At 37.2% G+C, this 14,194-nt stretch overlaps 1 protein-coding gene across 2 annotated transcripts in view; it reads left to right on the top strand.

The window, feature by feature from the left end:
* The window catches only part of TAOK1 (TAO kinase 1), a 96,473-nt gene extending 84,560 nt beyond the window's left edge, over window positions 1-11,913 (top strand). For both annotated transcript variants that reach the window (XM_061142964.1, XM_061142967.1), the window contains one exon: window positions 2,604-11,913. In XM_061142964.1, the coding sequence (XP_060998947.1) occupies window positions 2,604-3,065 (462 nt within the window). In that variant the 3' untranslated portion in view covers window positions 3,066-11,913. The remainder of the gene's footprint in view (window positions 1-2,603) is intronic.
* Window positions 11,914-14,194: the final 2,281 nt, after the last annotated feature.

The raw sequence follows: 14,194 nt of genomic DNA on the forward strand, positions 1-14,194 counted from the left end.
CTTATTCAACCATTTAAATGATGGCTATAAAGATAGTATTAATATAGAAAAATGCTTATGATGTATTGAATAAAAGTGAATTGAATTAATGCTAGTAGTGGCTATATTAATATGGTAGAATGTTTTTTTTTTTCTTTTTTTACTTTTTTTTGGGAGAGAGAAGGGCATACCATGCAGCATGTGGGATCTTAGTTCCCTGAACCAGGAATCAAACCTGAGCCCCCTGCAGTGGATGTGCAGAGCCCTAACCACTGGACTGCCAAAGAATTCCCTCTATTTTACTTTTTTAATATGGCTTATATTAATTTGATAAGAGAAAATATGTCCGATTAGTTAGTATTACAAATAATGAAGGAACAGTAGAGTGATAAATACATAAATCTATTTTGAGTTGCTCCTTGATTTTTAGGGCCAATATTTCAGTTTCAACTGAAGTGCATAACAGTAAAGCAGTTTGGGATCAGTTGGCAGCTACCAAGGCAAGGTACCCTCTGTACAAAAACCGAAAAATCTTAACTATATTTTCTGCACTTTGTACTTACTGGCTATACAGATAAGAAACAGTCATCTGAAAATAGAGGTGGAACCAGAGTGAATATTGGTTGTTTCGTGCTGGGTAATTCTCTTTGAAGATTACTTTAATCTCCACAGAATCAAGAATTGTTCCTTTAGGTTTGGTGCTAACAGAGTAGGGTTAGGGTTGGGGCTTCCCTCATAGCTCAGTTGGTAAAGAATCTGCCTGCAGTGCAGGAGACCTGGGTTCGATTCCTGGGTTGGGAAGATCCCCTGGAGAAGGAAATGGCAACCTACTCCAGTATTCTTGCCTGGAGAATCCCATGGACAGAGGAGCCTGGCGGGTATAGTCCATCGGGTCATAAGAGTCAGACACAACTTGGTGACTAAACCACCACCACTAACAGAGTATAACAACAAGTAAGCCTCACTTGGCCCACATGAAGCCCTTTTATGACTTTTCTTATTTCATTTACGTTAAAATTTCAGCAAAATAGTAACATAACTATAAATGTTGAATTCCTTATTTGGATTGGGGTCCAAACAAGGTCCAGATACTGCTTTTGGTTAATTGTCTTTTAAGTCAACAAGTCTATAATAGGACCCTCTTACCCCCGTGTTTTGTTTTTTTTTTTCATTTGAATTGGATCATTTGCTCTGTAGGAATTCCAGTTTTGGCTTATTGTGTCCTCTGGTGTCATTTAAAAATGTATCCTTCTCTCTTTTACTTCCTATTTCCCATCAGTTGGTAATTAGATCCAGAGATATGATTATATTTAAATTCTCTTCTCTTTTTAAAAATTTTTTGCAAGGAATTTTCATGAGGGTTACTATGTACTTCCTTTTGCATTACATCAGGAGATATATAATGTTTAGCTGTCCCCCTTTTAAGTGATATTAATATTGGTCAGTGGGTTTAGGCAATTGTCAATTTGATCATAAAAAAGTTCTACATGAACTTTTTTCATTGCCTGTCGACTTTATTATGAATTATTCTACATTTTTAAAAAAATGTATGTACAGTCAACTACACTTATTTGTAATACCTTCCAGTTTTCCAGAACTGATTATGATGGCTACCCAACCATTTAATTTCTAGGTATATAGAGTCTCCTAACTTTTTAATGAAAACTTTATGGATTGTGTTTGTTTGCTTTTCACTTAAGGCTTTGGTGTATCTGGAATATGGTGTAAGATGGAGTTCCATTTTTATTTCCTTCCAGATAGTTGGCCATTGTGCCTATGTTATTTGTTAAACATTCATCTTTTCCCCATTGAATTAATTAATGCTTTTGTCCTGCTTTAAAAGCCTACAAACTGAGATCTTTATTTCTATTTCACTAATAATTTGTCCCTACACCAATACCACATTTAATAGAGTGACATTTTGGCGTGTCTGATAACGCTAATTTCCCTTCACCGATTTTCATTTTTTATTCAGTGTTTTAGGCTTTCCTGGTGGCTCAGATGGGAAAGAATCTGCCTTCAGTGCAGGAGACCTATGTTTGATCCCTGGCTTGGGAAGATCCCCTGCAGAAGGAAATGGCAACCCACTCCAGTATTCTTTTTCTTTTTTTTCCCACTCCAGTATTCTTGCCTGGAGATTTCCATGGACAGAGGAGCTTGGCAGGCTCTATAGTCCATGGGGTCGCAAAGAGCTGGACACGACTGCATGACTGTCACTCAGTCACTCAGAAGTCATCCAGTTGACAATCTAGAGACAGGGATGGCTAAGGTATTGTTATTTACAAGATTGGCCCAGGAAAGTCCCAGGTGTCTTCAGTGTTTTACCTAATGGTTCAGTGTTTTACGTAATGATTTAGTAGCCATTGATGATGATTGCCTTGATTTATTATTTCAATAGAGGTTATTGCCTTTGCTTTTAAGAATTTGGTTTTACACATCTTAGAAATATAAATTGTGTATGATTTCTATAGTACATCTCTTTGATTTTTAAATATACATCCACAAAATAGCCAGTGTGACCTTTATGATTCACTTCAAAGCTGACTAATTATGACTTCCTTATTAGTTTATAGATTTTAAAAAATAAATCAGCTTTCTTTTTGCTTCCCTCTAACCCCCAACAGATTGAAGAAGAAATGTTGGCTTTGCAGAATGAACGCACGGAACGAATACGAAGCCTGTTGGAACGTCAAGCCAGAGAAATTGAAGCTTTTGACTCTGAAAGCATGAGACTAGGTTTTAGTAACATGGTCCTTTCTAATCTCTCCCCTGAGGCATTCAGCCACAGCTACCCGGGAGCTTCTGGTTGGTCTCACAATCCAACCGGGGGTCCAGGACCTCACTGGGGTCATCCCATGGGTGGCCCACCACAAGCTTGGGGCCATCCAATGCAAGGTGGACCCCAGCCGTGGGGTCACCCCTCGGGGCCAATGCAAGGGGTACCCCGAGGTAGCAGTATGGGAGTCCGCAATAGCCCTCAGGCTCTAAGGCGGACAGCTTCTGGGGGACGGACGGAGCAGGGCATGAGCAGAAGCACGAGTGTCACTTCTCAAATATCCAATGGGTCACACATGTCTTATACATAACTTAATAATTGAGAGTGGCGATTCCGCTGGAGCTGTCTGCCAAAAGAAACTGCCTACAGACATCGTCACAGCAGCCTCCTCACTTGGGTACTACAGTGTGGAAGCTGAGTGCATATGGTATATCTTACTCATTTTTGTAAAGCGTTCTGTTTTGTGTTTACTAATTGGGATGTCATAGTATTTGGCTGCCAGGTTTTTTTTTTTTAACTTTTGAAGAAATTTTGAAAAGGGGAATTGTCATGTAGGTGTGTATACAAATACACACACACACATATATATGTATCAAGCCTGTGGTTATAAGAAATTGGGTAGATGGGTATTTTTGAATACTGCAAAAATAGAATGCAGCAATGTATCTTGAGTCATCACTTTAGGGCAATGATATATCCTAAGAAGGGTGTGAAAAGATCTAAAGCCTTTCTACATACCCCAGATTCTTATAAGCCACTCACAGCAGGCAGCATATGCTGAAACAAGGTCTTACTGAAACACATCTGTATCCCCTTACCAATGTATTTTCTTTATAAAATTGGTCTGACTTCTCAGCCTCATTTGGGGTGGAAAAAAACATGGAAATCCATGAACACTAAAGGGTTGCATTGACTTTTTCAGAGAGTAGGAAACAATTTAGTTCTTTTTCTGAATGCTGCATAGATTTGTCAGTGAATTTTTTTTTTTTTTTTTTTTGGTGCATTCAATTGTGCCTTCTTTGTGGCATGGTGAGATGGAGGTGCTTAAGGAGATCACAAGTGGTGTGGGAATTGTATCAATGAACCTGTGAGCCTTTAAAGGGGAAGACATGAAGGGTGAGGGGGCCCCTGAAAGTTCATATGGTGGGTATGTTCAGCAGCAAGAGTGAGGAGGTGAAGCCTCTGTATCCTGACGTTTTGTTGCTTATACTGTGATATCTCATCCTAGCTAAGCTCTATAGCTTCCAAGACCCCAAACAGTACTTATACTTTGTACAAAAACAAAGATATATAGCCAATACAAATCAAATGCCAGAGGTATTTGAATGATGCCATATTTGCAAATTGCCATCTATTGGAATTTTCACCACACTACATAGACATACTTTGATTACCCCCTTTTGGCTTATGGGATTTCCTGTTTACAAGTAGAGTAGCCACTTGTTTAAATGTTTAGCTGCCATAGTGAACCAGGAGTCACTGAGCCAATGACTTTACCAGCTGCTGACTAATCCTCATCACCACTGTAGATTTTGCTGCGTGTGCAGGTCCTCTTTTTTTTTTTTAATTGCTCTTTTTGTTGCTGCAATACTTTACAAACTTCTAGTTCCTTGAGACTTAGTGACCATTCGGCATCATGTTAACATCACACAACAGGAAACACCACTTCCAGAAGTCTCTAGCCTCAGTGCTAAAGTACTACTGAAAAGGAACTAGCTAGTTTGGCAAATTAGAAAAAAAAAAAAGTAAGGTAAGTTATGGTGGTCAGGGAATCTCTTGACAAACGCTAACTTTTTTATTTTTTCCCACAGAGGGGCATGTTTTGTTTTGTTTTATTTTGTTTTGCAATGAAGGATCAACCCAATGCTGAAAGTTAGATGTTACTTGGTATTCCACTGCTAGTGTGGAAATTGAGTTGAAGGTGGGTAGGAAGCTGTGAGTATGACTTGAAGGAAAAAGAAACGTTCTTTTCAGTGATAGATCAGAGTTTCTTACAAGTTATTGTTTTGCCCCCTCCCTTGTCTTGAAGAACCCTTGCTGCTAACTCTGGATCCTGCTTTTCATATAGTCAGAGGACTCACAGGTAGAATTTTCTAAGGCCCTCTCAATGATACTCTTCAACTAGATCCAGGCAAATGACCAACCAGTAATCTGTTTGTTGAAATCTTGGTTTTCTCAACCAAATTTAAGTCTTCCCCAGGTATGTCAAGTCTAATCTCCATGAATCCTCCCCTTTAGGAATTTCTGGCATTCATTTAAAGGTAACTGGAAGAAAAATTAATGTAAATCTTTTAAAAACCAAGATCACAGTAGAACTCACACACAATTTTAGGCAGTGTTTCAGGTAGCACTCTGGTACATTGTTCTCTTGGCCAGGCTTGAAATCACCAGTTTTTAGGTGAACATGATATGTACTTACTTGTCTGTCTAATGAAAGGAGCTTTTAATTTTCTGTCTCTTTGCTTTCATGTTGTATACAGTATTTCAAGCAAACTGAGGTGTCTACCTATTTGGAGGAAAATGATAGGAGAGAGCTTTAGAATTAATAACATGTATAAAAATATAATGAATTTGATACCTTTTATAAAAATTCTTACTAGATCTGGCCCCTCTGTACTATTGGAGGGGTGGAATAGAAGTGCAGATCAATTTTACATACAAAACTCTTTAAAAAATACTACCAATAATACATGTTAAAGTCCACTTGTGGACTTGAATTAGTCAAATTGAGTTATTGAATTCATGCAGACCGTATGTACTTGTAAAATTGTGATTGAATACTGACTCCAGATGTCTATCCAATAGGTCTTTGTATCTGATTTGTGTGGCAACCAGTTTTACATGTAGGTCATGACTATACCTGGATTATTCCATTAAGTTAATTTTAATTAAAGTATACATAGTTTGCAAAAATGGTTCAAATTAATTGATTTGTGTGTGTTTGTAAGATCTAACTTCTGAAGAATATCATACACATTAGGAATCATCAGCGTAAAGCTTGTAGCAAGAAAATTTAAAAGGTTTTGAGAGATCCTAAAGAAAGAAGCAGGCACGTTCTGAATCAGTGTACAGACGTCAACATTTGATCAAAGTACTACTACCTCCTCCCCAGTGTTGGTGTTCACTATATATAAATGTGTTTGAGAAAATAAAAAGTATGGGAAATTTGTCCACGCATATCAGAAAGTCATATATGCTATGTCTGGCATCCAGAGCTTGGCAGTATAAGTTTCTTAGGTTCACTCTCTCCCCCTTTTTTAAGTTAGTATTTGAAAAATGCAAAACCTCATACCTTGATACATTGTTCCTAATGGGGTTCCCTTCCTTTTGCATTTATTTTTCCCCTTATTAAAGTCAGCTCTAACCCCAAATTAAAAGTATCTGGAAGCATTTTCATTATATAGATAACATTAGCTAGAAAATATGTTTATATTTTATTCAGAGCTGCCATTCTTTTCTAAGTAATTTCTGTGCCTAGAGATGAACAGTCCTGGAATTGAAGCCACACCCACGGATATGAGATACTTGGTACTCTAGGCCAAGGGTTTATTGGTAAATTGAACTTTTTAGCATAGTCATTATGATTTTCAGCTGCTTAGACATCAAGTAAACACCGTTTAGTTCACTAAAGAAACTGTCCTTGACTTTTTCCCACTCCCACCTATTTTTCCTCTCCCCCTTTTCAAAAATCAAAAACTCTTTGAGTATCTTTTTCAAACCATAAGGCAGACTTTAGAAACTTTCTACTTTATGTCTGGCATTTTAAACTTTTATAGAATACATTGTGTTGGACACTGGAATAATACTGTTTATTTTCACCTGTGAAAAATGACTCTATTGTACTTGAAACACCTCCTTTGCATTTCTCCATTTGTGCCATCACTAGTGGAAATAAATTGTATTATACCATAATCTACTGGCTTTTAAAAACTGTGTTAAATATGCACATTTTTGGTATAGCTATTATCATTTGTATGTATATATTGTATATACATATGAGTGTCTATATGTGTGTATAGATAGATGGATATAACTCATACTGTACATTTCCATCAGGGCACTTAAGGTTCTGTTATTTTGTTTCGTTATTTCAGTCCTCAGTTAAGGCAAGAATGCATGTGTTTCTTAACAATTGAATACTCTGGGTTGATATTTATGAGAAGGTGGTCATTAGATGCAGTCTTTTCTTTTTTGATCCTTTCTTAGCACTTGAGTGGGTGGAAAGAAAGTTAAGTAAAACGTGGAACCATAAGTTCCATTGCAGTAAAGTAATGCTGGGGAAGGAACCAGTTAGTGTTCCTGTGAGTTTGTGTTGCGATGCAGTGAAAGATAGTGATGCAGAGAGAAATGAACCATGGAAACTAAAAAACACTGGTGGTGATTCCTCTGCAGAGATAAAAGAGAGCCAATAAATCACATAATCTTCATGTGCACTCCATACATATTTCTTAGTGTTGGTGCCATTGATCCTCTTACCCTTTGTGTTCCATTAATAATGATGATAATAATTATAAACTTTGCTAAGGACCAAAACATTCAAGAAAGGAATTACTGCTAAAGCATCTAAGATTCTCTTAATAAAATCAACAGGAAATGGCCACTGGGAGAGAAGGATCTGGTATTGGCAAGGGGCTTTCTCCTTTCAGCTGCCTCTTCTTGCTTGCTAATAGTGAGTTCTTCATGTACTGTCCACCCCTTCAGAGGCAAATCTTTTTAAGCACAGATTTGGCCCCACACTGCAACCCTTTCCTAGGAAGTTTATATGGCCCTGGATTTTGTTCCATGCTCACAATGTGAAGTGTCTAGTGTGTATTCAAGTCAGAAAATAATATATTTAAGATGTTTAAGTGTGAATCTCCTATAATGGTGAAAGAGGAGGCTCTTATGTCTTAAAAAAATTTTGTCTTCTCTAAGGAACAGATCTAAAACTTGGACTGTCATCTTGGAGTTGCTTACCAAAATACACATTATTGTTAAAGAGAAACTGATTCTCTGTTTTCCCTCATCTCTCATGATAGTGCCCCCAACCAGGTTGTAGCATTACCTTTGAAAAAGCCCTCACTTACTCTCAGTTGTTAAGAACTGGAAATTTTCCATCCTCAGATTCCTTAAAGGATGAAGAGTATGCTGTACACTTAGCAGACTTGCCTCTTGTATGCAAGGACTACTGATTGAAGTCTATTTTGCTGTGTGTCTGGTTATGTTGTCTGCACTTTTATTAAATCACTACAATGAGTCTACATTGGAAATGACTTAATTTGTAAAGAAGTTTTATTAAACACTGTCTAGAAAAAGAAAGTGAAGCTGAGAACTCTTCCTTTGTTGTGTGTTTATATTTTCTACTGAATTCTGGTAGCCCCTTTTAAAGTCACATTGACTAATTCTTCCCTCACTTATATTCAGATTTCCAAAATTTCATTCATGCAAGGGAAGAGAATCCATTTGGCCTAATAGTAGTCCTCAGATCATAAATACATAAATTAGTATGCACCTTATCTTCCTGTTGTGGATTTCTTAAACTTGCACTTCCCTCTCACCCACCCCAAAATAGATCTCCTTTAAAGAAAATAAAGGCAGAGAATAAAAACTGGGGAGCCATTTACTATATCACCATCACTGTTAACTGTTACCCAACAAGCAGAACTTTTTGAAGTTTCAGAGGATGTGTGCGTGTGTGTGTGTGTGTGTGTGTGTATCCGTTTGTGTTGGGTTTGTTTTATTTTTAAATATACAAGAGATTCTTTTTTAAATAGAGAAAAAGGTTAATCCTCTCTGAAACAGGATGCCCATTGGATATTATTAATCTAGACATCTGTAGGTAGTTTGCCTTGAAAAAGTGGAGAGAAGATGCGACTTGTGAATGAATGAAAAGGGTATCTTGATACCCCAGAATTCCCCCCAAAGTACGGGTAATTCAACCTGCACAGTTTCCTTTTCACTCATAGTTTTTAGCAATTGTGAGTGGAGAAATCATGTAATTATCTGTAAATATGTAGCTAACAAATTGACCTAGTTTCTGTATTTTTTTTTTTTTGTTTTTGTACTAAAGTTTATAAGTCTGTGCCAGCTAGAGAGGAGTTGCTGTCATTGCCAGTTGTGGTCCTAGCATCTAACCCTGAAACCATCCTAGGTGACATTTTTAGAATTAATGCTTCAATGTTGTTAAACAGGGGGAAGTTAAGTTTAATGATTGGTCAGGTTTAAAATTGTTTGAAGCAGAGTCGTTTTATTTAATATAATGATTACATGTTCTCAATCATGAATGAGGTAGGGAGCCTCCCTCCCCCAGTGGCCATGTTTACAGAAGTGTGTTTTGTCTATAAAGTGCAAGAGTTTTAATGTTTGTGTAAATTAACGCAGGTGATAGATAACATTATGGCTTGGAACTGTTTATTGGGCTCTCGCTGAATTTTTAAATGAACTATGCTTATTACTGGCACATTGATCCCATTTCTGGAGCATTTTTCCTATTTCCAGAACTACATATGTTCCTTTGTCATTATCCCTTGATATGCCTTGTAACCTAAGGTATTAAAAACTGGTAAACATAGATGAGGGAAATGCGTTTTTTAAAATCCATGAACCTTCACTTGTATGCTTTCATTACTCATGTTTCTATGGCAATTCTGAGGTCAGTGGAGTTTAGAAATGAGATACCAATATTAATGAAAAGTGTGTACTCTGCTTTTGCATGGCTTGGCTTAGCATCAAAGGTATATTAGGGCCACTTGAAAGCATGAAGACCAGTTGTGTGGGAACAGGTTTCTCTTGGTGGCACATTTTGCTTTTTCTGAGCCCTCAAATACGTTGCCTCAGCATGAGCATTATTGTTTCTATAATTACACATGGTCATGGAATGAATTATGTGACTTAAAAGGATGGAACTGCTTGATGTTTGCAGATTCTAGCTGGCCATGTGACTGTTTGGCACATATCAAACAAACCTGGGGGGAAATATTGGAAGCCTTCTAACCCCTGTTTAGTCATAGACAAGTATATTAGCTTATCAAAATGTTGACTGCCCCTGGTGTGTTGCCAGAAAGCTCTTTTTTGGTGTCCATTCCAAATGTGCTTTCTTGCATTTCATAATATCAAAGAAACCACCACCTCTTCTCTCAAAAGCATTTTATATGTCATACCTTTTACTCTATATTAAATGGGAATTGTGCCTGTTTAGAGTGCCCCTCCAATTAATTACATACATGTGTCCAAAATAATCCAAGCCGGAGACACAGGTGAGAAAAACATTTTTTTTAAGTCCACTCGAGGCCAGTAATTTATCTGACAAGGTAATTTACCACATTATCTTGACATTTGATATATGAGCCTATTAGAAATTGCAGGTGGTTTCATAGGGCAAAATCCAAGTGGAGAGGGATATGTGGGGTTTCTATTAAGAGATACTTTTGTTATTGTTTTACCTCTCCTTTTATGATCCTCCCCTGCTAGGTTAGAATGGGTTAATTCTCCAAATTTGTTTTTTATCTTTTAGGGAAATTTTTACAAAAGCAATGGTCTGATGTAAATAACATTTTGAAGTATAGTGCACATAACTTCCCCAGACTATTCCAACCTGATAATTTGTAAATGCTTTAGAGTTTTTTAAATTAACATTTGTGTTGCTAAATCCTATTTATGTAAGTCTGCTAAAGATTTTAACCCATTTAAAACATAAACATTTAAATAATGGATGGGTTGCTCTGAACAATTTAGCTTTCAGAAACCCCTTGTTTTAGTATATGAAAAGGATAGCCTAATGCGCATTGAGATTGGAGAGACTATGAGAAATATGTATAGTGTATATTTTAAAACAGCTTTGCTTGTATTGTGAAGATTTAAAAACAAACTTGAGATTTTTAACGTAACTATTAACACAGTTTTAACATAAGTTATCCCACTGGGTTTAAGAGCATCTTGAATGTATAATCCTTTTTGTAACCCAGGTTGGTTTCTGCTTTTACCAGTCATCCAAACATATTATTTATGATTTTAGTTTTATATACTCATTTACTTTTGTTTTCCTCAACCAGCATGATTTTTTTGCACATGTATTGTAGAAATTTTTAAAAAGAAAAATTAATACATCATTTTCTCTGAATTTTCTTCACTTCTCTCTTCCTTTCTACTAACCCATTACCTTAAAGGCCATATCGCTCCATTTGCATTATTTGTGCAAATGCCAGGGTTGGTTTTTATTTTTATTTTTGCTATTTACCGAAAAAAAGAAAAATGCTTCAGTCAATTGCTTTTTTATTTAAAAAAATTTTTTTAAAAGAAAAAAAGCTGTAACCTTATAATTTCTGAGTAGACCATTGAAAGATGAATGCACACCTGTAATAGACCAGGACCAGCTTTGGTGGCTAAATGGAAAATTTTAACTAAGCAAAAGGTTCTTTTCTAAAAATGGTGTATATAATCCACAGTCTCTTTCAGTTATTCCCACGTCAGGGGTCCAGATAAAATGAGGGTTATCAGCTAACTGATTTGTTACCATTGAGGTTCATCAATGAATTTGTACTTTTCTAGTTCCCTTTGGTGAAGGGGGAAAAAAAAGATTTTGCAAAACCTAGATTTTGGCTTGGTTTATTGCCTCCTTTTTTGGCAGCCTTCATCGTCTCATCTCCCAAAGCCCTTGAGCCTATCGGGTGTTCATGGTGGACAAAGGACCGTGGTCTTTTAAAGCTGGGACGTGATTTTTTTTGGTGAGAGATTATCATGTTGAAAGTGATGTTCTGCCACTTTCCCGATGACTAATTTTAAATCTACATAGTCCTCTTAATTTTTGGACCAAACAGACACCCACAGTGGAGGCTTCCCGAGGGTTCCAATGGAGAAGAAGCCTCTCCCCCACTGTCAGCACCAGCTGGTAAAAGTGACTGTACAGATGTGCATTTTCCTTTTGGTAGAAATGGTTTGCAGCACTAACTGGTAAGGCTTATTGTACAGTATATTGTCAGTATTCTTCTGGTTCAACATACCTTATAGTTCATATATAACCTGTATTAATTGTATAGATTGTGCATTTAAAGCTGTTACCAAGTTGTCAGAACATAAGAGCGAAAACAAGGTCATATGTAATATTTTGTTTGTAAGTATCCTTTGTATCATAGCAAAGGAAATGTTTAAAAAAAATCAACTGTAATAAAGTAATTTTAGTACATGGAGTGTCTGCTCAGTTTTTTTAAGTAATTGTATTTCCATTAAATATATTTCAGTTCAATGACTGTTTATTGGATAATCACTGAATCTCAGACACTGTGCTGGATGAGTGAGATTCAGCTAAGAATGAGCTCCCTGATGTCAGCTCTAGTCTAATTGCCTCAAATTCTGTGTGCCCAGGCAGTGAAGTAGCCTATTGTGTTGTGGCTGTGAGATATGATTCTAGTTTAGGTTCTAACAGTTTGGTGCCTGTTCTTAAGTTTTATACAAACGTATGTTGTGGTCTATATTACTACAGTTCCTCCCGTACACATGGATGCCCAGCTGTCTGCAGTTCTTGGACCTTGTGCAAAGAAAGCTTCTGAAGGTGGTTTCATCTGGGTTTATCTTCCCAGATTTTAAAATCACCACATTGTAGCCCTGAATGAGGTGTGTATCATCTAATCCAGTCCTGTTAAAATGACTTTTTTTTGTCAGAAGGCTTGATTTGGAGGGATGGAGTTTCATGGACTGGGGCTTCTGTGTTTTTTTAATTAGAAGGTAGTCTTAAGTGTCATTTTAAAAAGCATTATTGAGATTACCTACTTAATTGAATAGAAGACGGTCAGAAAAGTGGCACTTTTCAACATAGCTTTTAAACTCCTAGATTGTGAAGTAATTAGCCTCCAACTAATAAAAAATAAAATTAAAAAATAAATAAATAAACTAGAATGTTGATACTGAGCTATTTTGAGATTAATTAGCATTTACATAGGGTTTAATTTGCCTGGGTCAAACAGCCAAGATTAGATTCCAGGTGTTCTATCTCTAGCATTTCCAGTATCCCACCTTGAATTTGGTTGAGCTATAGAAAGGGATTTAAAAAACAAGATTTCTTTTTATATCCCCACAATTGAGTTGTTCAAACTGCAGTGAAAGGAGAGTATCGTAAAACATGTGCTTCTAACCATGTCAACAACTCAAAACACGTGTTGTTATTGACCAAACGCATCAAAGATGCTCTGAGTTAATGCTTAGGGTTTAAAGCCTATCCTACCTGACTATAAAAGAAATTTGAACAGAAATAAAAAATCAGCACAGTGGTCTAGCTGCACAGCCGCAGGGTTATAAGCCAGCACTGTCATCTACATCTGAGTGATGAAAAACCGCTAAACCAGGGTTTTCCTGTACGTGTCCCAGGCAATTAGTGACTATATTTTCAGATACTTGTTCTTACAGATAAGAGAGAGACAAGGCCGCCGGTGCGGGTGGGGGGGGCTTGCTAAGGCTATGCAAACTGCAATAAACAACTTCAGGGACACCATTCGTAGATTCATGTTGACTCCATCAGAGAGTTGTGCAGCAGCTCTGAAAACATTCTTTCTCCTTTTGTTAATGCCTTTTACATTATGGAGTTTAAGATGAGCATTACTTATTGTCATATTAACTAGGAAAGGGCAAAGTGTGGCATGAAGAGCAGTGTTTGGGGTTCTGGTCTTTAGCCCCGTCACCACAACTGTGAGATCTTGAAAAGTACATCTTTTCTGACCGTCACTTATAAGAAGAAAGATGGTTTTTTGGCTGGAACAAATGAACCAATGTATAACCTATTAACCATAATATGGCTATCAGTGCGCACGCATGCGTGCATGCTTGGGAAGGGGGTAGGAAGAGTTTGCTTTCAACTGGGCAACCCAGCACCCAGTCTGTGAGCCTCAAAGGTGCAGCTCTTCCAGGTCCTTCCCTACTTTGCAATAGAATTAATAACTGGAATTTCTTGGCCTTAAAAGAATTGGAAAAAAGATTCTGATCTGAAAGATGTCACCTCATTACAGAGGTCTTTGAGCTCTGATTGTGGAGTTAAATGGACTTGCAGAATAGGATTCATCTGCTTTTACTATTTCATTTTAGCCTCGCAGACCTAAATTAAGGCCTTTTCATTGTCACAGTGTTTTCATATGGAATAACTCATAACTTGCCCAAAAGTTCTGTGTGTCACTGATGAAGGAGAAACTAGAACCCACATCTCCACAAACTATTTCAGTGCTCTGTCCAACACACAAATGAGTAATTGCCCCTGGAAAATATCCCTGTGTAGGTACCATTAATGATCAGGGAATTTTGAGCCTACTGGGAAATGATTAGCCCAGAGCAGGAGGACTGGTTATTGATTAAACAGAGCCGCCAGTGGTTAGTGTTAGGGGACACAAACCTAGAACTATAGAAGTGAAGCAACATCCAGTAAATAGTGTGCAGTGAGGCTCTGTTAACTCACAGGTAGGTAAGCATGGCTCGGGACAT

The sequence above is a fragment of the Dama dama genome, chromosome 5 (genome assembly GCF_033118175.1).
Source record: "Dama dama isolate Ldn47 chromosome 5, ASM3311817v1, whole genome shotgun sequence".
Classification (NCBI taxonomy): Eukaryota; Metazoa; Chordata; class Mammalia; order Artiodactyla; family Cervidae; genus Dama; species Dama dama.